The 23,714-nt window shown below is 37.3% G+C and overlaps 1 protein-coding gene across 1 annotated transcript in view; it reads right to left on the bottom strand.

Annotated features, from left to right (window-relative positions):
• LOC136813490 (dynein axonemal heavy chain 5-like) overlaps positions 1 to 23,714 on the bottom strand; it is a 66,698-nt gene that overhangs the window by 35,606 nt on the left and 7,378 nt on the right. Inside the window, exons 8-31 of the mRNA XM_067070004.1 lie at positions 22,683 to 22,862; positions 21,346 to 21,460; positions 20,771 to 21,006; positions 20,211 to 20,429; positions 19,592 to 19,654; positions 18,799 to 19,037; positions 18,055 to 18,295; positions 16,770 to 16,969; positions 16,040 to 16,212; positions 15,512 to 15,759; positions 14,014 to 14,112; positions 13,115 to 13,282; positions 11,980 to 12,204; positions 11,249 to 11,394; positions 10,148 to 10,254; positions 9,719 to 9,876; positions 9,068 to 9,196; positions 7,866 to 8,195; positions 6,942 to 7,103; positions 5,756 to 6,002; positions 4,763 to 4,949; positions 4,301 to 4,355; positions 3,894 to 4,034; positions 3,302 to 3,536 (exon numbers count right to left, since the gene is read on the bottom strand). Coding sequence (XP_066926105.1) covers positions 3,302 to 3,536; positions 3,894 to 4,034; positions 4,301 to 4,355; positions 4,763 to 4,949; positions 5,756 to 6,002; positions 6,942 to 7,103; positions 7,866 to 8,195; positions 9,068 to 9,196; positions 9,719 to 9,876; positions 10,148 to 10,254; positions 11,249 to 11,394; positions 11,980 to 12,204; positions 13,115 to 13,282; positions 14,014 to 14,112; positions 15,512 to 15,759; positions 16,040 to 16,212; positions 16,770 to 16,969; positions 18,055 to 18,295; positions 18,799 to 19,037; positions 19,592 to 19,654; positions 20,211 to 20,429; positions 20,771 to 21,006; positions 21,346 to 21,460; positions 22,683 to 22,862 — 4,303 coding nt within the window. The remainder of the gene's footprint in view (positions 1 to 3,301; positions 3,537 to 3,893; positions 4,035 to 4,300; positions 4,356 to 4,762; positions 4,950 to 5,755; positions 6,003 to 6,941; positions 7,104 to 7,865; positions 8,196 to 9,067; positions 9,197 to 9,718; positions 9,877 to 10,147; positions 10,255 to 11,248; positions 11,395 to 11,979; positions 12,205 to 13,114; positions 13,283 to 14,013; positions 14,113 to 15,511; positions 15,760 to 16,039; positions 16,213 to 16,769; positions 16,970 to 18,054; positions 18,296 to 18,798; positions 19,038 to 19,591; positions 19,655 to 20,210; positions 20,430 to 20,770; positions 21,007 to 21,345; positions 21,461 to 22,682; positions 22,863 to 23,714) is intronic.

Below are 23,714 nucleotides of genomic sequence, written 5' to 3' on the forward strand. Positions count from 1 at the left end.
TGAAATGCAGTGGAATTCCATAAGGGTAGACGAAAATCCGTCAAAAAGAAGCGGAATTCCAAGGGGGTAATGATTGAAATGCAGTGGAATTCCATAAGGGTAGACGAAAATCCGTCAAAAAGAAGTTGAATTCCAAGGGGGTAATGATTGAAATGCAGTGGAATTCCATAAGGGTAGACGAAAATCCGTCAAAAAGAAGCGGAATTCCAAGGGGGTAATGATTGAAATGCAGTGGAATTCCATAAGGGTAGACGAAAATCCGTCAAAAATAAGCGGAATTCCAAGGGGGTAATGATTGAAATGCAGTGGAATTCCATAAGGGTAGACGAAAATCCGTCAAAAATAAGCGGAATTCCAAGGGGGTAATGATTGAAATGCAGTGGAATTCCATAAGGGTAGACGAAAATCCGTCAAAAATAAGCGGAATTCCAAGGGGGTAATGATTGAAATGCAGTGGAATTCCATAAGGGTAGACGAAAATCCGTCAAAAATAAGCGGAATTCCAAGGGGGTAATGATTGAAATGCAGTGGAATTCCATAAGGGTAGACGAAAATCCGTCAAAAATAAGCGGTATGATCCTAAAATTGCCTGGAATTCCAAGGGGGTAGGTCACAAAAGGTTGGACCTCCTCCCTCAACAGGGGGTACACGGTTTTTTTCTGGAAAAGCCCATTATTAGCAGTTAGTTACATTCTTCCAAAAAATCAAAAATTATAATAAAGTACACGAAAAATTACATTCAAAGGTGAATATGGATATGAATAATGCCATTCGTGGATTAAGACGCGCTATGAAAGGCCTGATCAAAAGTTCAGGGTCCTTATAAAAAAACACTTCAATTGCTCCTTCCAATCTCAAGTCATACTGGAAGGCCTAATTAAAAGTTGAATTTCTTCAATCACTCCCGTCGGATGTCCAATTCTAAACTTATTCCAACGTGGTCTCCAATATTTATTGGGGTGAAAATCAGCGCAAGAGTTATGCCAAAAAGAACCATGTCTCTCCGCACAACCTGTTCTACTTTCTCTGTCAGGGGTATGAAACCTACTTCCATTTAAATTCCTTCTCAGTAGGGTTAGGTTTGCAAATGAGTGTATTCCATCGTTAAGTTTACCAAAATACATTTGATATGATTGTGATTCGTTAGCAACTGTGAATCTCTCATACCTTGATAATACAATTTGTCCGGTAGTTAATCGTGCTCGGATCAAGATATCGTGACTTTCGGACGCTGTTTTCTCATGGATCAAATCATTCCCAAGCCAGAATTCTTTGGACAAATCACCAAAACCGTTTTTGAATTTTTGCCAATTTTCTAGAAATTTTAATCTGTATGGATGAAAACGTCTCTGAAAAATTAACCAGCCTCCACCCTCCGCCTCCATGTGACATCTGACTCGCCTTGGATAACGCCCTAACCAGTTAATTTCATATATACCAGAAGATCTTGCACCGATATCGTACCAATCTCGGCAATCTCTAACATCGATATAAAAATGAGTCCCAAGAGAGGTTATGAAATCTGCCAAACTGACTTTCGTGTCATAGAATTGGCATTCGAAGTAATTCCCGGAACTCATCATTTCTTTCACCGTAAACGATAAGCATCCGTGCACACTTTGACAAAAACTGATGCATTGTTCTTTAAAGGGTGTTGAGAATGTTTGGAATGGTTTGTTCTTTGGTGACGAGTCTTTGGAGATTTGGTGGAATATGGAGGAGACTTGTTGTGAGAATAATAAATACGAGGTGATGGATAAAAACCAGTATTTCAGCATCTTTCGGTTAGTAAGATTTTTGTTGACTGCAATTCAGTAAGTTTGTCTCTGATTTAAGCCAAACATAAAATCAAATGCAGCGGAGTCTCTTAAACTTCTTTAACTTGATTGTCTCCTTAATTCGAACAAGTTTTATGGTCCATCCAGTTAACTAGGCCTTACAAATCTTACTCTATACTCGTGCGTGTTCTAGTTGTGGAGACTCCAATGTATAATACTTCTAAGACAGTTGATATTATAAAGAAATCCAACAAAAATTTCCTATAATCATAATAAAGAAATGAAATTATTCCGTCTTTATTCTTCAGCTATACACTCTGTTCAACCAGGATTGAGTTAAAAAGCAATCAAGGAAAATTTTATCTTAATTAATTTCAAATAGCTGGATACTATTCGTTCCGATTGAATCTGAAATTTGAAATTTGACATTCACTTTTCATTTTTATATAAGAAAGATAGTGTTGACATATCTAATCAACAATTCAAGGTTTATATTAGATGCCTTTATCCTCCCAACCGACTCGTTTGGTTTCAAAGAAACTTTGATTGAAAATATTTTTACCAAACTCTCAACAAAATAAAAGTAGAAAATGTAAAATCCACTCTTAACTGTTAACATTATTTTGCCTTTTATCTTTCCAACCGAAGGGTTAAAAGTACTAATTACAAACAATAGAGCTTGGAGTTTCTTCCAATCTTTCTTACAAAATGATGTCTAGTTCAACTTTGACTGTCTAATTTTTCATTCGGCACAACAGGTTACTTGCCAAAACAAACCAACATGTCGGAAATGTGTTTCTATTTAAAAAGCTATCATTTATTCATTGAGTCTACCCTAAAAAGTTCTGATAATTTGTAGATTTTTGATTATTCGTGTAACTCGTAGAAAATATTATTACATCATTTCTCTGTAACTCGAATTTTCAATAATTTGAACACATTTCGGTTCTCCGTGCTTGTTTGTGTTATGAAGATCGTTTAAATGAATCTTCAACCTTTTTCAAGCAAGAAAAAGTCAAGGCTTAAGATTTTCACCGCATTGAGAATGAGGAATTGAAACTATCCCTTTTTTTGTTTTTAAAAGTGGCACATGTTTTGAAATCTGGTGATCGCGTAAATAAGTAGCATCATTTCCCATCCAACAGTTTCGGGTCCATCCCATTGAGTTTGAGGGCTTGAGGCAAGACTCCTGGATGGGAAATGAAACCACTTATTTCCCATCCCAAACGCCGAATTGAAACTAAAATCTATCGCTAGATTTCAAAAAGTGTAGTCCTCCAAAACAAAGGAACCGCTAGATACAATCCGTCGTCATGATTACGGCGCGTTCTATGCGCGTTTTGGATGGGAAATAAGTAGCTTCAATTTCTCTTGCCAGAGAAGGGTTAAAGTTTCACCTCTAGCACTTCGGGCTTGAAACTCAATGGCTAAGAGCTACAGATTTTGAAGTCAAGATGGAGACTGCATTTGAGCACGCGAAATGAAAGTTTTAAAGTTGAAGAATGTAAAACATATTCTCTCACCTTCCTTATCGACAAAGTATTCAAAAATGGTTTGACTCGATGCCTCATCAATGTTTGGTAAATCGAGATCAAGATGATTTTTGATGAATATTTCCATCTTGGCTCGATCATCCAATTCAAGAGTAGCACCCAGACTCCACATAAGGGCGAAGACGTAGAGCTTTGACACATGTTGAGGTGAGAAAGTAGTTCCTTCTGAAGGCGTGGGTAGAAGACCGTTTAAAACGTTGACGGACTAGAGGGAATCATATGAAAATATGCAAAGATTACATATCAATCAAGAATCTCTTAACCCTTCGAACATCTTCCTATTTTTCTACTGGGGGAGCATTATTGGGCGGGGAGTACCTTAAAACCTCAAGATTGACAAATGCTATGACCCTGAAATTTTGACCATTGTTAGATATGGATAATTAAAGATAATCTACAAAATTTTGGTTCGGCTTCCCAGGGGTTTCCGTACGGGAATTCTTTTATCAAACAGGCAATGCGCACAGAGTGTACTACGAAACGATAAACGTGAGATACACTCTGGTACAGAGTAGTTTTAACTTAGAAAGAAAATCTTTTAAGTGATAATTTAGGTGCATACTTGAGTGATATAATTGCATTCAAGCAATTCAATCTTGGGTGATACGTTTTCAGTCATGAAGATGAGCAACTCTTGAAAAGATTTATGGTAGAGTGTTCGCAATGTCTCTGCTTCAATCAAATCTCTCTTCAAAAGCCATGCCTGAAACGGGAAGGATCAACGAGGGTTTAGCCTGGACGGTAAAGGTATCCGTATACTTGGACTATTCAAGCAGCATTAGTTTCTATGAAATAACAACAGCCAGGAAAAAAGCCCTCTTTTAGAAGAACGATGGTAAAAATGATGAAAATTTTAGCATAATTTGACATTCTGAGTGCGTCTGGCTCTTCGAATATTCACAATTTAGATAATATATAGAGTGCCGTGACATTTCCATTGGAACATCTAACAAAGATAAAAGATTATACCTCTAGGATGGGTCTCCAATCCAAGCACGAAGAGCTCATGTATACCATACCGTTTCTAAAAAAAGATTTTTTTAAAGTTTGAAATTCAATTCTTTAATCGTGAACTAAAATTAAAATCTCCTTTGTCTCTCAATAAATATAGTGGAAGAAAGTTGTTGACCCTATCGGGGGACACTACGGAATATAGGTTAGATGCTTGCATCTATTGGATGGTAATTTCCTGGCCTGCTTAGTGATTTATTTCATTCCCATGCATATTCCATGTTTTTGTATCGTTTCCTTAATGCAGGCGAATAAACTTCTTTCACTTCAATTCAATTTAATTCAAAATATCTTTCATCTAATGAAAGCCTCCAGTACGGAAGTGGGAAACCTGGATCTAGTACAAAGGAGCACCCGACTACTTATCTCTACATACCTTTTTGTTAGAAAACAGTCCAGCTATCAAAGACTATAGTTTACCTAGAGACAGTAGCAGGAGAAGCATTGTCGATGTTGTGAGGTTCAAAGACTACTTTGCAGAACGGCGACATTGGTATACGATCACCGTTGGCCAGAGTTAAGGTTTTATTGTCATCCAACACAGAGTTCAAGTTCTCAATCCATATGGCATCCACGGGACCATCCAATACGATCCAGATGCGTTCACCTAAAGAAAAAAAGGTGGACATCGTTAAAGGTTTTGTTTTTAAATAAGAGTGATATCGTTTGCTTATTCATCAATTTAGTTCACAAGCTTTTTCACGTTGGATTGACACGGATGTGGAGCAAAATTGGCCAAAAAAGGGAAAGAAAAACATTTTTTTCGCTTAGATTAGCCTAATATAACAATAGGTAGAACCTGTCCTGATATGAAATATCTGTCTGGTATGAAACGGGAACACTTATGTAAAAACAAAACCTCTAAGACGGCGCGGAATTTGCGTCAAAACTTTAGTATCAGTGCTCAAAGCAAAGAAACGGAAAATGGATCTTACACAGCAAATCATCAGATATTGTTAAAATATTTGGTGAATTATGCAGATTTCGTGGCGGAAAAGCCTCTTTATATACTTATACACTGAGACGGAAATCAATCTGAGGTGGAAGAACTTTCTAGCTTTACCAGCAAAGTTGATTTCACCGATGAAGAGAATCATGGAGGAAAAAAAAGTTGTAGAAAATGATGTATCTCTGATTGGTTAGACAATGCTATCGTCTGTTAGAAGGAAGAATATATGCACAGAGTTTACAGCCTTCAATGCGTTTTCAAATTTATCCCTGCTTTAAACTATTCCCTTGATTTTGTGTAGACGAGAGCATCGTTTCTGATAGGAGAGATGTCGAATAGGTCAAAGTCACCCATCTCGTTAATACGTTCGCTGCCAACCACGAGCATAATCGTACCATTATATAAGAGTTCTCTATTATTGTTCGTAGCTTATTATTATCTCAATACTTTACTGGGAATCTAACCTTTCTTTGCACGTAATGTTTTCCTCCACAACGTTGAGAAAATGCCATCCGTCCAATCATTCGTCGCCACGTCCAACTTCCCAAACATTTGTGGAGCAGTGATAGCTTTCGGATTCATCCGATATTCCCGATGCGGTAACCCGATTTCTGTCATGGCTTTCATAAGGGTATGTATACACGTCGTTTTTCCCGTTCCGCTTGGACCTAAAGCCATCATTCCGTGACGAACACGCTGTGTTTCGTACAACTATGGAAAAAATCAACAATTTGTATTTGTTCTTAATTCAAAAACCATTTGGAAAAATGTTTGACTAGGATGTTACAGCAGAATTTCATGCTTAGTAAATGCAGAAACTTGCCAATTTAGTTAAACACATATCAGTGAAGGGGAAAAAGCCCCAGATGAAGAAAAATGAATTTTGGTCCTTAAAATGAATTTCGGTCCTTATAATGTGACCATTCAAGGTTACTTCAAAAACCTTTAAGCTTTAATGAAATAATCTGAACAACAAAAACGATCAAACTTATGTTCACCATAACATCGGGGAAATAACTCGGCCATTTCCTCTCCTTCTTTAGCGAGCACCTCACTAAAAACCGGATTTTTCATCTCGTTTCTTAGTGAGTTCCACTTTGACGATTTTCGAAAAATAAAAGCCTTTCAAGTGTTTTGACGCAAATTCGATTATTTTGCTACTGCAGGAGCTTCGAAAGTTAAAAGTGACGTCAAAAAATCGAATGTTTAGAGCCTGAAAACCCGGGCTCAAAACATTCGAAAAAGTCGCAAAGTGGAATAGACGTTAATTGCGTAAAAAAACGCGGGTGACGTCTAGTATAGGCTACTCCTTCTTCGTCGATAAGGCAAATTTGTATAAGTAAGTAAGTCTGCGACCGCAGTCGGAGGCGACCTGAAGGCTCCTTTTTCCATAGCTATCTACCCGAAGGTAGGGGAGAGCGCCACTCTTTCTCCCTGGATGACTCCACTTACCCTTGAACCTTCTCTTAATTGCTGAGCATCAAGCGGAAAGGCATCAAGTACCATTTTGAGAATCTTTGGTATGACCCGGCTGAGGGTTGAACCTACAACCTTGCGAACGGTAGACGGATGCTCTACCACTGCACCACGGTTCGCTATAATTACTATTAATAATTGTATACAGTAGAGAAGTAGAGAAGCCACACCAACCTGTATGAGTTTCAGTGACCACGACGGGTGATTAACGAGCCCACTTTCTTGGCATTTTGCATCGATTGCTGCTTCCAAGTTCGGATAACCAGCTTTGTCCAATGAGATTGCAGGAAACAGATCGTTGATCAAACTCAAAAACAATGGTTCATCTTCGTCTACCTGAAAGCGAAAGAAGGTTTCAAAGAAATAGAAAAACTTCGTCAATCTTTCAATTCTTTAACCTCCTTTGGGCCCTCTATACCAAAATACGACAAAGAAAAATTACGGTTTATAAAGTGTCTTCATTAAATAAATCATTTAAGCCAAAAAAGTTGTTTTCTCTTGAACGCTTGAAAACAATCGCTTTTTCTCGGGCTCGGTTGAACTCAGAATACCACAGCAACAAGCTTAGATCACTTTATAAGAAGGTGACGGCTTTATATGTCGGCTTCTTTGAGAGATATTGCAAGATTATCTCGGAAAATAACCTAATCAAAACTTTCGAAAGGCCATTCAAACAATCTGTTACACGATCGATTCCATTAATTCAACGATCGGTTACAATTGACTCTCGCTAATTCGAATACTCGAACGGGGAATTTTACTTGTTCGAATTACAGAGAGATTCAAATTATAGAAAGCATATTGAGAAAGTTTCTTGACGAGGACTGGGAATAAATTAGAATAATAGAAAACTAATAAAAGAAATTCGAAGAAAGCGATAGTATGAGGCTTTTGATATTTTGATGTTTTGTTAAAATTTCCACATGGAAGTAAACGTTCGAATCTGTAGAGGTGTGACCCCTTACGCAAATCGAACGTTTGCTTCCATAATGACGGAAATTACATAACTTAACAAAAACATTAAAACCCTCTTATACGAGAAAGTAATCTGAACGAAAACCCAAAAAACCCAAAAATCCTAACTACATTCTAACTTACCAGTTTCGACAAGTTCATATCCCTCAAAACACGCATCACAATTTTACTTTCGCTGTCCGACGGATTATTTCGTTTCGCTTGACCCAAAGTTCGTAAAACTGATAACATGTTTCGTAAACCAAAATCATAATGGACTTGTTTCGTAAGCTGTTCCTCGCAAAGTTTATAAAGCGTAAAAAATTTACGCGCTAGTATGATGTTATCGAGGAAACCACAACTAGCCAGCTTAACACGGATAATAATTTGCCTGTCCGGAACCATCATTGCAACTGTCCGGAATTGGACTTTCAGGTTTTCTGGTAATTCTTGACGTCCAGCATAACCGGGATTCTAAATTGAAATCAATTTACGAGAAATGCATTCAAACGCATAAGGATAGCATATGTAAGTTAGCGAACAGTAGACCATCCTTTTGACCTCCTCCCTAGCCATATGCTATTACTAACTCTTTCTATGAGAAATGGAGCCAGTTATTCAATTTGAATACAATTTTCGAAGACAAGAAAGTTTATTAATTTTAAGAAAATGTATCGGGGCGCCATACACAATAAAACGATCGTCTCGCATGCACGAGACTTTATTTTTCCAAAATAGAAAAGTTGACATTCGATTTATAGGGTTTCGAGTTATCAAGACTCTACAGTTCTCAAGTCTTTCCATAAGAAATAGAGTCAATTATTCGATTTGAATGCAATTCTCGAATCTATCAATCACAATTGGAAAAGCGTAGTCTCTATAACTCGAAAACTCACGGGAAAGCAGATTTGTTCAAATTATGGAAATTTCGAGTTAGGGAGTACATTTTATAAGGCATTGTTAACTGAAGGGACAGTAAAACTTGTCTGAGTTAAGGAGGCATTCGAGCGAATTTTAGAGGTTTCGGTTATGAAGACACCGCTATACAACCGTTCTCAAGCACTACTAACTCTTTACATGAGCAGCAATGGAGCCAGTTATAGCCAGAAAGTCTATATAATCTTAAGACAAGGCATGGACCAAATTTGAAACTTAAGCTTAGGTTTTTGCATAATACAGTAGAATCTCGTGTTTATAAGGCTGTGTTGTCTAAAGGGACCCAGAACAATGCTCATGTTAAGGAGACGTTCGAGTTATAGAGCTTCATGTTATGAAGACTTTAACAAAGCATTGGCATAACATGTTGAAAACCACAATCTCAAAAGGAAAGAAAGAATGAAACCCACCATTGTGAGAAACAACCCAAATTCAGGATTCATTGCAACCGTATCTCCATCAGTGAAAAGAAATTCACGTTTTCGTTCTTTCTTGCACGATAAAATGACGTGAATTTGTTGTGCTGCAACTGATAAAACCTGTGGTGTAGTAAAAGAATGAAGTAACAAGAGTTAGTGCATAAGATTACAGTTCCCGCACTAATATTCCACTGTCCCTTTTCTATCGGAAAAAGACCAGGACTCCTGGTAGTTGAAAAAAGAGAGCTTCGGAAAATTAGGCAGTTTCTTAAGTAAATAAATATACACCTTTAGCGGGAAAATTGCGGAAATATTCCGGAAAAGTCAATGGATTCTTAGTGCGATTCTTAGGCAAAACGACGGTGGGAGTTTTTCTAAAGAACGCGTCATCTCTATTACTTAAAATGACCAATTAGTGAAGTATCTTATAAAAACTCCATCTCATCCCAACATGAATAGCTGATCGTTTCAGGCGAAGCATAGATCATGTTCGCACGTGACGGTTCCGTTTCCCTCCGAGCCATTCTATTGGTTACATTCAAGTTTCAAGTCCTTTCTAACCAATAGAATGGCTTCATTCCGTTTTGGAGCGAAACGAAACCGTCACGTGTGAACATGGTCATAGAAATCATAGCGCCTTACCGGTAGATCAATTCTGTTGAACTCATCGAAACATCCCCAACTTCCAGACTGCGCCAACCCTTTGAAGATTCGACCCAGTCCTCTGTAGTCGAGTTGATCAGAACAATTGAAAACAATGACGTATTTGCCCAGTGCTTTTCCCATGTCTTTCACCGTTTCTAAAAGAGAGGAAAGATGTTTGAAACATGCGGGTGTGAAGTGTGAAGCTCAGAAGCCGTTTCAATCGGCTGTTCCATTTAGTATCTGTAAAGGATTGGACGAACCTTTTCAAGCCAAAACCTCTGGAAAAGAAAACCCACACTTCGAAATGACACCTTTCTTTCTCACTAGAGATATAAAGTGGAAAAGAAGCTACTTAGCTCGGCCACTCTAAACACACAAATCACAAAATAGTGATTAAAAAAAAAAGAGTAACAATCAGTCACTTACCAGTTTTACCGGTACCAGCCGGACCGGCCGGACTTGCTCCCATGGACATGTTTAAGGCTTGTGCTAGAGTTATGTAACATCGATCTGTTAGCGGTGTAATGACCAACCTAGAGATTCAAAAATGTTTATAATTGATTTGCTGAAAATTACCTTGAGCAATAATACAGTGGATTCTCTATAACTTGAACACGTACGGGGAACGCGAATTTGTTTCAGTTAAAGACATTTTGAGTTATGGAGTAAGGCTTATGGAGGCATTGTTAACTGAAGGAATCATAAAACTTGGCTGAGTTAATAAGGAGGCATTCGAGTTTAAGAGAATCCAAGGTACTTAAAAACATTACTTAGATTTATAACACATCTTAATTTTGTGGACTCTTAGCTTTAACGATCATAGTGGGTCTCTAGTATATTTCCTTACTCAGTGTGCTTCAGTTTTACTTTTAAAAGAACGCTCTGTGATTCGATTTTCAAGGGAAATTGGATTTTCATCGAATAAGGGAGCATATCAAATAGAAGAGCATCGTTTTATGAAAGTTTCTTGTTAACGGTCTTTTGCAATATCGAATGATGGAGTGTATCGAATGTAGAACGTCGATTAAGAGAGTATTAACTGTATTACATTTGGATTGATTTTTCTTATTACATCCCGAAAGGGCACTTTCCTTGCCAATCGACGGAGTGTTCCGCTGAAAAATGGATACTCTGCGTGGGACTTGTTTGATTCTTTTTCTCGCCAAAATTTCCTGGTTACTTTTAATAAAGTTTATTCTCAAAATTTCAACCAATTTTTGCCACAAAGGCACCTTACATAAGACTGGTTTTTCAATTTTGTGTTTTTGCAACATATTTAACGGGGATGGCGGAGTTGAAAAAGGTAACCTGTCCGGCGATACGTACCCGTGTCTCCCCGGATATGAAGTAGGTAGAAATGCCTCTCTCCAATTCGATCTTTAAGGGACTAAGCCTTTTCTTCGAATCAGAGAAAAATTCGTGTAAGAAAGAGTACACTTTTACAGAGAGATTCGAAAAATTATAAAGGTTCGGATTAGACAGAATTGACTGTATTGCTATCTTACTCATACAAGAGTAATGTTATACCTTTCCACGCAACCAATGAATTCGTTTTGATATTTGAAATCAACATCAGTTATAGAGACGAGACATTGATCCATATCTTCCAAGAAATAGAATCTGATCTGTTTCAACCATTCAAAATCGTTTGGCGATTTGATATGCATTTTGACCTGTGGAAATAAGAGTTAGTTTAAAGGATAAGAAATAGAACGAATGGTATATATTTCTAATGGAAATAAGAAATATTATTGCATCGCTTTTTCCAGATCAGCACACAGATTCAAATTTGTATAAATTAGCTTTAGACAATTTGTATTTCTTTGTTTTTCCACCCATTACGTCACTTTTAAGCAATCATCTCTTGTAAAATTGACGTAATTCTAGAAGACATTGCATGGGTGTATTTCATTTCGAGAATCAAAATCTTCCTCCCCCTGGGGAATGAAAACATGTCATCCTGAATAAACTGACATTTCCTAAAATGGGTTTCCCTGCCTTTTGTATAAATTGCGGAAAATTCCACCATAAATCATCGAACATTGTTGAGGGGCGACGGTAAGTGAAGTAGACAAAAACAAAGTTGATAGTTGATGAACGACTCTATATCGCCTTTGCTCACCTAAACAGACGAGGGTATTCTGATGTTTTTACCGTCGTCGAGCTAAGTGATATGTAAACTTTGCTTTATATAGTCTCCTTCTATTTATCTCGAATACATAAATTCGCTAACGGGTTTGAGACAAACTCAAACTTACCAAATCATCGAAGATATCTCTCTGGTGAACATGAATGGTAATCAACGATTCATATTTCGTTCTTTCAACAGATGACAGATCTTTCGTTGTTTGTTCGATCAACAGATTCAACAACTCTAAGAAAGCTTGGTTGGTCTCAGGCATAACTTTCTTGTCATATTTATTGTTCTGCAACGCATCTGTTGAATCACGTGTCCAAAGCATTTGTAAACCCAGCAATCCAATCTGAAAAATTTTCATCATATATCTAAAAAAGCTAATACAAAACCATTCAAACCAAACAAAAAAAGAAATCATATCACCAACTCAACACGAGAAAGGGCGGTAAAAAAGAGGCGTACCTCTATGTTGACAAAGCAGAATAAACTAGGTCATAGTGTGGATCCAAACCACACTGAAACGACCGCCTTCCATCACGCATCACGCTCGCGAAAGAGCGTGCGCACGCTATAACGCCTATATGTCACCTCCAGTACATTTTAGATTATTCATTGAAAACAGATTACAATATAGTCATTTTTCATGTCTCGATTATTCAATTCCGAATAAAAGACATTCAGGGAAAAAAAAGAGAAACACCTGGGTAATCTAGTTAAAAAAACCGAAAGTAAATGGTAGACAAAGTAATGAGCCAAGGCAAAACGAGATTAGCGTACCACTATGAAAGAAACCGCCTCCAGCGGTCGAAAATAAATTTCTCAAATTTTGTGCTCACGCGCCCACGAAAGAGGAGAAAGTTGCTCTTTCTGTTCTGCTTAAAAATACTGTGTAAGAGATACGTCAAATGATATCCTTTAAAAATGTGTTGTTCCAGAAAAAAATGCGTGGGGGTTACAACCCTTGGATATCCTATTCGCCAAACACCCCATACAATTTATTTTCTTGAAAATCCTAAATGAGTAAGTGAGTCATCTGGAAATCTTTTAAACCGAAGCTTGGTTAACTCGTGACTTAGCACATTGGAGCAGCCTCCAGGTTAATACACTTGAGTCTTCAAAAATCAAACAGGCCAATCGACCAGGCAGTTTATTTAATTAAACTTTTGGAATTTAAAAACTTGTTTATAAGGGTTTAAAAACTAAAGAGGAGGCGAGAAAACTATGCCGGATAGAACAATTTGAATTTCAAAATATACCTGTGCTGGGAATGTACCAAGGAATTCCATCACATCAAAGTTCGAATCATTAATGGCGTGATATGCTTGTCGGATAACACCGTGCACCGAACTTTGTGACATTTTCAATAGATTGTTCAACCATTCTTCGACGTTGCCAAAAGCCATCACGTACTTGTCAAGGACGACCTGTAAAAAGAAAAAGTTTCATTATTGCCATCAAAGGGAATTTGTTAAAATTCATTTATACTTCCTTTTAAGTTGCCTCTCTTAATTCGATGAGATTTTTGTTAGGGCGATATTTCACGTCAATGGCCCAGTAATCTAGGACTTTTCATAGGAGTAGCGATATACCCTGCAAAATTTATGGATTAGCGCGGTTTTTACGACATTGTAATTATTGTCTTTGTTTTATCAAAAGATAATGAATGTCATAAACGTCTGCACTCCCTCATAAATTTTACAGGGTATCTCGCTACGCCTATGCTTTTACGATATAGGCTTTCCATATTTTTACGGACTCCTTGGCCAGCTGACTCGGCTATCTATGGAACTTTGGAACTGAACAGTAAAATCTCTACAGTTCGATCTTCAAGGGATCAAATATTTTTCTTTGAATTCGTGATATGCATGACTGCAATGACTTCGCGAAATTATGCTAATTGTTCTGTTTTTGTTCCACCCAATACGTCACTTTTTCTATTGTTTAAGTGACATATTGAGTTGGAAATTTTAAAAAGTTCTCAGAAGACAGTGGTGCATATCATGAATTAGAGAAAGGTTTCAAGCTGAAGGGTTCGATGTTTATGTTCGAATTACAAAAAGATTCGAATAACAGAGGTTCGAATAAGAGAGAGTTGGCTGTAACAGGGACACGAAACGGGAACCTGAAAGTGTCCTTTATTTAGAGTTCATCATACCTTCTCGCCTTCTTTGGAGATGACAGCTAGAATTTTATCATAATCCTTCTCATGGAACTCCACGTGTTTGGTATTGTCGAAGACATTCAATAAGTGACTCTGAAACGTAAAAGATGTTTGGTTTGATCCTATACTAGCTAGCCTGAACCGGACGGACACGGTAGTTTTCCAACCCGAATCCAGTATGAAACCTTTTATAGATATACAGGTTTGTTATGTTTTGTTAAGTTTGTTTTTCCCCCATTATGGAAACAAACAAAAACAAGCGTTCGATTTTCGTAAGGGATCGCCGTATACAGATTCAAAAATTCGCTCTCGTAGCAGCGGTAATCAGGTAACTTAAAAACTATGAAAAACACATGGAAAACCTCTAGCCCATCTATAAATATGATATTTAATGATCGGAAATGAAAGGTAAAGCCATTCAAATGAAAGAAAAACTTTTTTTTAATCGTTTAATTTGAATTGATTATTCCTAATGTGATAACAATGATGATTAATTTTAATAAGCTGGTCCTGTTGGGCGAGACCAATTTAATTTGTTGTTCTACGGGCCCGACTGACTCTATTTTTGCTAAAATCAAAAAAATAATAATATTAAATTTCCACTACAATATATTTTACACACTAGTTATTTGTAAGTAAGAATCAAATTTGAATAAAGCTGAAAATTAATTCAAGAAATTGAAAATTTTAGAAAGTCAAGCATTCCATACACTAATGTTTTATTATGATCTTCATTAAAGATAAAAAAAGTGAAATTTTGATCCAGATATTTTTTGGAAAACATTTACTTTACCAATCCTGATAAATGAAAATTTTTTTCTTATTTTACCGACCGACCGACCCATATTTGGCTAACGATCTGCCCGTAGAACAACAAATTAAATTGGTCTCGCCTTAATAACCTTTTTATAATAGTATCAAGATTGAGACCACGTTCACATGTATCCTATACTAGACGTCATCCGCGTTTCTCTATGTGATTAACTACCGAGAAGGGGAATGAAAAATCCCGGTTTTGGTGAGGTGCTTGCTAGTTCAAAAAGTACTATTCCGTTATGTTTAGAAACAGAATGAAGTTACATTGGTTATATTCAATTTTTACGCTACTTCAAACCAATAGAATACCTTTATATCGGCCAAAACTTAGTCGGCCTTAATTATTAGTAGGCCTTAATTTTAACCACCTCGTCAATATTAGTCATTAAGGGCCGACTAATAATTAAGACCAACTAAAAATTTGGGCCATTTCTAAATTTACAAGCAGATGGAAAATAGGAGAAAGCTTAAAATACTGGAAAATAAGGAAAGGTTAATTATAAACTTTTAATTTGGCCCAAATTTTTAGTCGGCCCTAATTTTAGTCACCAAGCCAAAATTTAGTCACTTAGGGACGACTAAGTTTTGGCCGATAAGGTAGCTTTATTTCGTTACGGAGCGAAACGGAACCGTTACCTGCAAAATGGCCTGAGGGAGACACAAACGAAAGTCATACCTGGATTGTATGCGAGTCACTAGCTTGTCCAAGAATCTCCAAGAGGGCTGGATCCGAGACAAAGAAAAAGCGCGGAAAAATGAGCCGTTTCTTTTCCAGATATCCAGACAGCGATTTCTGACAAAGTTCGAGTTGCTCTTGGAGATGCGGGAGTAGTTGTGAGAGAGCTTCATCGCCGGTACAACAGACGACGACGTTCGGCATTTCGTGCGCTCGCTGCATTATCTTCTGCCAATTCTTGTCGATACCTTATTAGAAAAAGTAGAGGAAATAAAAACCAAGAATGAATAGAAAAATATTTTATTTCATTCAATCAACCGTACATGAAATGTTCTAAAATTTTGAGGAAGTACGATAAGTTCTTTTCTATTCAATATATAAACTGTCAATGGAAATCGTTTGAGCTCATATCAAGACATTGTATAAATAGCACAATATGAGCGTTTTTACAAATAACATTGGATATAGATTTAATCAGGATTTCTTAGGCTTGAGTGGAGAAAATTGAAAAATTTCAATTTCCCATACCTGAGAATCGTTTAGCTTCTCTCGGTAACTGCCTTGCGATATCACCACCAACGAAAACAGCTTCCAAGTAAATCCACAGATTCTGAACGACCATCCAATTCTCCAAGATGTCTGTCGAGTTGGAGAGTTTCTGTACCCAAGACTGTATCTGCTTCTTGAAAGGAGCATTATATCTGAAAAAGGAGAAATCATATATTCATGAGTCAATAAAAAGCGTTCGTGATTTTGATTAGAGCTACCAATTAACCAAATAAATCACAATACTACAGTCCCTGTCACACAGAATACAGGTGTTCCGTGTGTTCTGTGGGACAGGAGCTGTAGTTGGTTTACAGTTATTTACTTTTTTCCAGTGTTCAGCTAATCTCATTCCTGATCGAGTCAGAATCTTTTCTCTGGAATCCTTCAATAACACAATAAAGCCTGGGAAACACGAGAAGGGGCGAGTTTGTTATCTTACAGTGCACTCTCGAGGAACTAATTCGAACTTCCCTTATTGGAACCTTTCTATAATTCGAACTAATCCTCAGAACACGCCAAAGGAAAACCCTCGTAAAATACTTTTTATAATTCAAATCTTTCTCTGTAAATCGAACAAATTAGACTTCCCGTTCGACTTCAAATTAACGAAAGTTAACTGTACTTTATTCAAGGATCGATTAAAAACAGATTTTAATAAAAAAGGCTTTTCCGAATAAGTTCTGAACTGGACGGAAAAGGAAAGGTTTACCTGTTACTGAGCAGAGAGCCAAGAACCATCAAGCTATCTTCCAGAAGTGTGATAATTTCGGACGTACTATCTCCACGTAACAACAATTCACCACGGCTTTTGAAGGTGGCGAATGTTAACTCCTGGTGATTCCAATCCGCGATTACCGTCTTCAGTTTCGCTTCGATGTCTTTCTCCTTGGTAGCTGCTATACAGATATCCTGGATTGACAGAATTGAAATAGAAAATTAAACTTTTAACTTCTAATTTGCATAATACATGGGTATGGAGAAGGTATTAAACAAGGTGGATCGGAGACGTATTCTGTAAGTTTTAGCCTCAAATATTAACTAGCCTCTTATAAGGATAAGTTTTGCGGTAAATTTGTCCTATACAACCCGATTTTCTATTTATAAGGGCTGCCTGCAGTTAAGTACAGTTAAACTACGATTTAACGAGTTAAATGAACAAACCCTAAATTGCAATCTATAAAGCAACAGCTTTAAATAAACACTTATACAGTTGAACTCGTGTAATTCGAACTCCTATAATTCGAAAACTCGTTTAATTCGAACAGATTTGTGGTCCCCTCAGAATTTACCTTGAAAACCTTACAAGAAAACTCCTATAATTCGAGCCAATGTAATTCGAAAAATCATGTAAATCGAACAGATTTTCCAGTCCCATCAAGAAATTTTAATCATGTAATTCGAATTTTTTAAGTTTTTGCAGCAGACAAACTCGACATTTTTTCAATCAAACGTTTTCAATTGAACGTTTTTGACGTTCAAATTATTATTGGCCAATCGAATGTTTTCTTTTTTACTCCATTGGAGCTCGTCCACTGCTTTTGCCTTCCATTTAATTCGTATCAAGACCTGGGCCCCTAGAATAACTAAAGAGTCCCAGGATATCGCTCCGCAACACTTACGTCATAATTAATACTTTTCACTTTTTTTGACATTTGTACGAGTTGCAATCCCAAAATTCAATGCGGCTCAATTAAAGATACGTGCAAGTTGTTATATATCTTTTGTCAAATGATGCAATTAACGTGCAAAAGAGATTAACGCAAAGGTTGATGGGATTGGAACTCGTACAAACACATCGAGAGTAATGATTATGTCAAAAATAAAATCTATTTTTAGATTCAGCGCGGTGCGCTATTATTGTCTAACCACGTCTTTACTGATATTTTTACCTTCTCACTCTTTAGTTATTCTAGGGGCCAAAAATCTTCCCCTATTAACAAAGCTTTAACGAAGCTTTTCCCCTTTCCTCCAAATTTTGAGGAAACCTAACTAACCTCGATATCTTCCTTGTTCTCCAGTAACGGAGCTTCCATAATATTCTTCAACAAAAACGTTTCAATTTCCACATCAAATTGGTGATTGGTGATCTCACCAATCTTCTTCCAATGTCTCGCTTTCATTGCTTTGTTTGCCATCATCTCCAGTAGTGGACAACTTTCATTGAAATCATCAATCTGTTTCTTGAGATCAAGGTAGGCTTGCCAGTCTTTCAGACCACGTGGAAGTTTTCGACATCTGAAATAAGCAAAAGTGAAGAGAATCAAAGCCATATCCAATAGATATTTAGGTTCCAATAGATACATTTAGTTTAGCGTTAGTCTACTAAGTAACGCCAGTTATACTCTATAAATGCTCAGCAGTTTTTTCATAGCGATTAAGACCTTAATTGAAATATCCTTAACTTAACCTGGCTTTAAGCTCAGGCTGTTACAAGCACTTGATTGACTTCTTTGTGGATACCACTTTCAAAAAGATTCCATCAAGAATATAGTTACTCAGTGTATCTCACGTTTGATAAAAAAAATTCCCGTACGGAAACTTCTGCGATGAAGTATGATTTATAAATAGCAACACTTCTCTCGACGTCTCCCCTCTCTCACCCGCACTCAATTGCAGCGGTCGGTTTGAAAAATCTCAAATCAGAAAAGATAAAAACAACAGACCCTCTACGGCAAATTTTGAAATCAAGCCGTAGATAACTGGTCTGTGTACAGACAAGGATTATAAAGAAAATCAACCTTGTTTGGAAGTCTTGCAATTCTCCATTGATTTTATCCGTATTCACCTCAATCCACGGTATATCATAATAGCCATTCACTTTATGCGTGACGTCATTATAAAGCCCATATAATTTATGCAACAAGCTTAGCTCTTTACGTATTTGTTGCAAGCCCTCGTATTCGGTGATAGGGAGACCGAACAATTCTTCACCGCCGGAGTAAGTGACGTATTGACGGTATAACGTATCAAAGCGATTCTACGAAGAAAAACAATAACAATAAGTTTAAAGTACATTATTTACTTACAAAGCTTTTTTAAACAAAAGAAAGAGCTAGCATCTTCTTCCTCTTCATCCCCCGCCAAGCGAGCACAAGTTTCGAGAAACTACCTTTTTCATTCTGGCTTTGTCTTTTTGAATCTTTCGATAAGCTGGAAATCAGTATTAAATACTTTCTATAATTCGAAGTAGATTCTTGGTCCCTTGAAGATCGAATTAGAGAGAGAGAGTCAATTGTAAATGAGGCATCACTTCAATCACGAATATTGCTCTTTACTGGAGGAAACCAACTCTATCGAGGCTATCCAACTAATTACAGTTGACACTCTCTTATTCGACGTTCTACTACCCGATACGCTCCCTTATTCGATAAGCTCCCTTATTCGATGAAAATCCAATTCCCCTTAAAGATCGAATTAGAGAGCGTCAACTGTATGTTGATATCTTATAATTTGGTAGTTCAGAACTGGGAAAGCTTCTCCCTTAAAACAATGGAGCAGAAATATGTATTTGATGGAAAAGAGAAGAATAACCTGATATGTAATGAGACGTTCGTTGGCTTCATGCGGTGGCAAGTTTGGTGTCATTGGTCCTCTCTATAAATAACAGGAGATTTATATTCTGAATCAGAAGACAGTTTGGGAAATATCCTCTTGTCGCGATCCTTAGGATCTCTATCATCTTTCGTAGGAGACAACCGCATGTATTGGTTCGAAAGTAGATAGGATTTTGATACCTTTTTGAGGAGGCCCGCAAATTAGACCTGGCAAAAGCTTTTATGGCAAAAAAAACGGACATTTCATTCCTAAGCCCTGAAATGAGTAAAAAGTTGACAATTTTCAAAAGTCGAGTTCAACAAAAATGATTGTGATCATCGTGTATGGAGCATGGAAGTCTTAGCGAAAAAGTATACCTTCAAAGTTCCTTGATTCTTGAGAGGAGTTTTAAGACTTTTATTTATTTGATAATAAAACCTGATCGTTAATTTTTTTTTCAATTTGAGTTTTAAGCTTACTGCTACTTAAAAATCCAATTCTGACAACGGTTACAGGGTTTTTTTAATAATTGAAAAGTTCGAATTTGAGCGTGGATTCTATAAAGGTGAAACTGAAGGAGCAAGAATCAAGTCAAGGAGAATAGATTGAAACAAACCTTTTGATAACTCTTGACAAAATCTTCCGAGTCTTGCTTGAACTGTTCCACTTTGGCAGTCAAATCGCTCTTAAAGACTGGTTGTAATTTTAACAATTCATCTTGTACTTCTTTGGCCAGCAACAAGAGGTTTTTCCAGGCGTAACGAAGTGTATCCACTCTCTCAATGTCATCTTTGGAAACTGTGATGTTGTATTTGGTAAGCATGGCGAACGAATCCTGTGAAAATCAAAAAATACTTTACACCCTTGTGTCACAGAGCAATTTCGCCGGACCTGGCCGTTATTGGCCGATCCAGACCGAACTTGGCCGATCCGAACCGGACCTGGCCGATCTAGGCCGATTTGAGCCGTAAAATTACTTGGCCGATCTTGAATGTGCTCTATATCGCTTGCAGGGACACAAATTCATCCCCAGTGAGTAAAATACCTTACAGTTGCAGCTCCACTGGGAAACTGACTTAAATTTATAATCATTTGTAATGTGATGGAAAAATGCACTCATTATTTAAGCCACCGAAGCTTTATTTTCTTATAAAAAACTATTTAGCCAATTTTCACCTCAATAGGGGTCACTTCCATGTCCATAACAATTTCTTGGTTCCTCAACTCAATGAGGGTGGCCATTGCGAATCGAATGTCATCCAAATCGTTCAACGGTCGACTCAACTGTTTTGTAAATGAATTGATGAATTTGAAAAAGTCCACCATTGCTGTCCGATATTTGGAATTTGCGGACCGTCCGTAAATAACAATCCATGATTTAATTTCCGTGATTATACCCAATTTGATTTGCTCTGAGATAAATTTGGAACAGAATTTAGAAGATGTAGAATTTACAGTAAACTCTCGCTTAAATTCAAAGTTCTATTATTCAAATCTTTCTTTGATTCGAGCTTGTTTCTAGACCCCGTCAAAGAAAAACTCTCCTAAAATACTTTATATAATTCGAATTTCTCTTTAATTCGAACAAATAATATTCCCCGTTCGAGAAAGCTTATGAAAAGATAACACAGGAAAAGTGTGAACGAAAAAACTCGAACGAATTTATGTTTCCCGTGCGTCTTAAAATATGGAGACTTCACTGCATTTCATTAATTTCGCAATTCCCCGATTTCTTAGAAGAAAATACTGACCGGTTAGCAAGCAAACTGATCCGACGTTCATCCTCTCATCCTCCAGCTTGACTTTTTCTTCAATCTCTTTGTAAGACAAAATCTGTTGCTCGAATTCATCCAAGGTCGGATTTTTCTGAAAAAAGGTAAATTGTGATTTCATGGTTAAAACCACCATCTAATGTAAAGAGAAAAAAACAGAGCTAGAGTTAAAACTACGCAAGTTGTACAACGGCAGCACAATAGGCCTACACTAATTCATGATATACACCATTGCAATGTCTTCCACGAACCCAACACCTGATTGGTTGCAAGTGACGTATTGACTGATTTTACGTCACTTACAATACCAATCAGTTATTGGGTCCGTGATGTAATGTCAGAAGACATTGCAATGGTATATATCATGAATTCGAACTTATTATTTGATTAACTAGAGCAGTTTTTCGTTTTTTTATAATAACCATTACTGGAAGCAAACGTTTCATGTGCGTAAAATTCGAACGTTTGCTTCCATATAAAGCTTAAAATTACGTAACTTAATCAAACATGAAAACTCTCTCCGTCATAGTTCAATATAATACCGAGTTTATGTATTTGTGTTTTTACTGCGACGGAGACAGTTAGATCCTTGTTTGGCTGCATCCTGACTAACCGAGGATGACGGTAAATCAGCACTTTTTCCGTTCTCGATTTTGCAGCTCAGAACTGCGTGTTATTCCGTATCACTTCAGTCACTCCGCCTTCCTCAAAAGTGCAAATAAATAAACTCGCTAATGAATAAAAGATCACCCTACTAGAGCGTCCAGTCCCCCCAGGGTTCGTAGGGCAGCCTCTATTTAAATACCGCCATTACGTAAAAATCTCAAAGCAGTGTAAGGTTGAGATTATTCAAAGCCATTACAAAATGTCTACGTCCGGTGAACGTTAGATGAACGTTGAAACAACGTCACATGTCAGCTTGGCTATCCATGATCTGCGTGAGTGAAGACTACGTCATCTCCCGAAAATCCAAACTTCATCCTCGTGTTATGGTGAAGTCGTATGCAAAAGACGAAAAATCCCGGCTATTTTTCCTGAGTGTGTTAAAGTTGACTCTCTCTAATTCGATGATTCTTCAAGGGGCCAAAAAATTTATTCGAGATTCAAATTTATACCTAGAGCATTTTAAACCACTTTCTAGTTGAGGGGACCAAGATTCGAATTGGAGCTAGAGTTTACTGAATTTGGAAAAAAGCCAAACCAACAGTAGATCCCAGCTGGCACACAACGTTTTTTCGACGTTTATCTAACGTTCACAATGTCCATATAGAGCCGAAGATGAACGTTGAAACAACGTCGGGTGCAATCTGGGCTACCTGTAAGAATTTTTCCATCGATGTTTCTTTATCAACAAGCCATATGGTGTTGTATTGTTCATAATGACTGAAAGCTCCGGTAACCTCTTTCTTCTGCGAGTTGATGATAGTGGACATTGAACCAACCAGTTTTGCTATCTCCTTGTTGTGTGAGACGCTACGGTAGTAACTCTTGCGCACCTAAAAATAACAAAAGTTTTATCTTTAAAACAGTGGGACAAGGTAAGTACCAAGTTTATGTATGTGTGTTTTTCAGCGACGGAGACGGTAAGCTTCTAATTTGTCTAGATCATGATCAACTGAGGACGACGGTAAATCAGCACTTTTACCGTCCTCGATTTTGCGGGGCAGAATTGCGGGTTATTCAAAATCGCTTCAGTCACTTTACCGTCCTCAAAAGCGCAATTACATAAACTCGCTTGTTTTTCCTCTGAGACGGAAAATAGACACCACGCGACAAGCTAGCCAATTCATGATATGCACCACTGCAATGTCTTCTGACATTACATCATGGAACCAATAGCTCATTGGTTGTAAGTGACGTAAAATCAGTCAATACGTCACTTTCAACCAATCAGCTATCGGGTGGAATGGAAGACATTGCAATGGTGCATACCATGAATTTTTCTCAATTCTAAGACAGAAAAGACTCTTTTTATACTTTGCAGAGACGGAAATTCATATAAGACGGAAGAACTGTAAACGCTGCTTTAAAAGGCGATAAACAGGCTGATTCGGTGTCATTGGAAGCATTTTGTATATGGGGGTGAGGTTTATTAACAGCTCGAGGTTGAAAATCAAAATTCAAGATGGCCGTAAAATTCACTCATGAAAGATAAACAGAATGAAAATTGTAGCTGTTGCATATTATGAAATTGATGAAAACATACTTATAACGTAGCCCCTAAATTCCAGCAATTATTATGCATATGTGTATTGGAGTCTAGTTCGGGTGCTGGCTCAAAGAAGCGTAAAAGGCGCTATTTGGTGTTAGATATTTCTTTGTGTAAAGGTGTAGCCGAAGAAGCTTTA

Source organism: Clytia hemisphaerica, unplaced genomic scaffold (genome assembly GCF_902728285.1).
Source record: "Clytia hemisphaerica strain Z4C2 unplaced genomic scaffold, Clytia hemisphaerica genome assembly, whole genome shotgun sequence".
NCBI lineage: Eukaryota > Metazoa > Cnidaria > Hydrozoa > Leptothecata > Clytiidae > Clytia > Clytia hemisphaerica.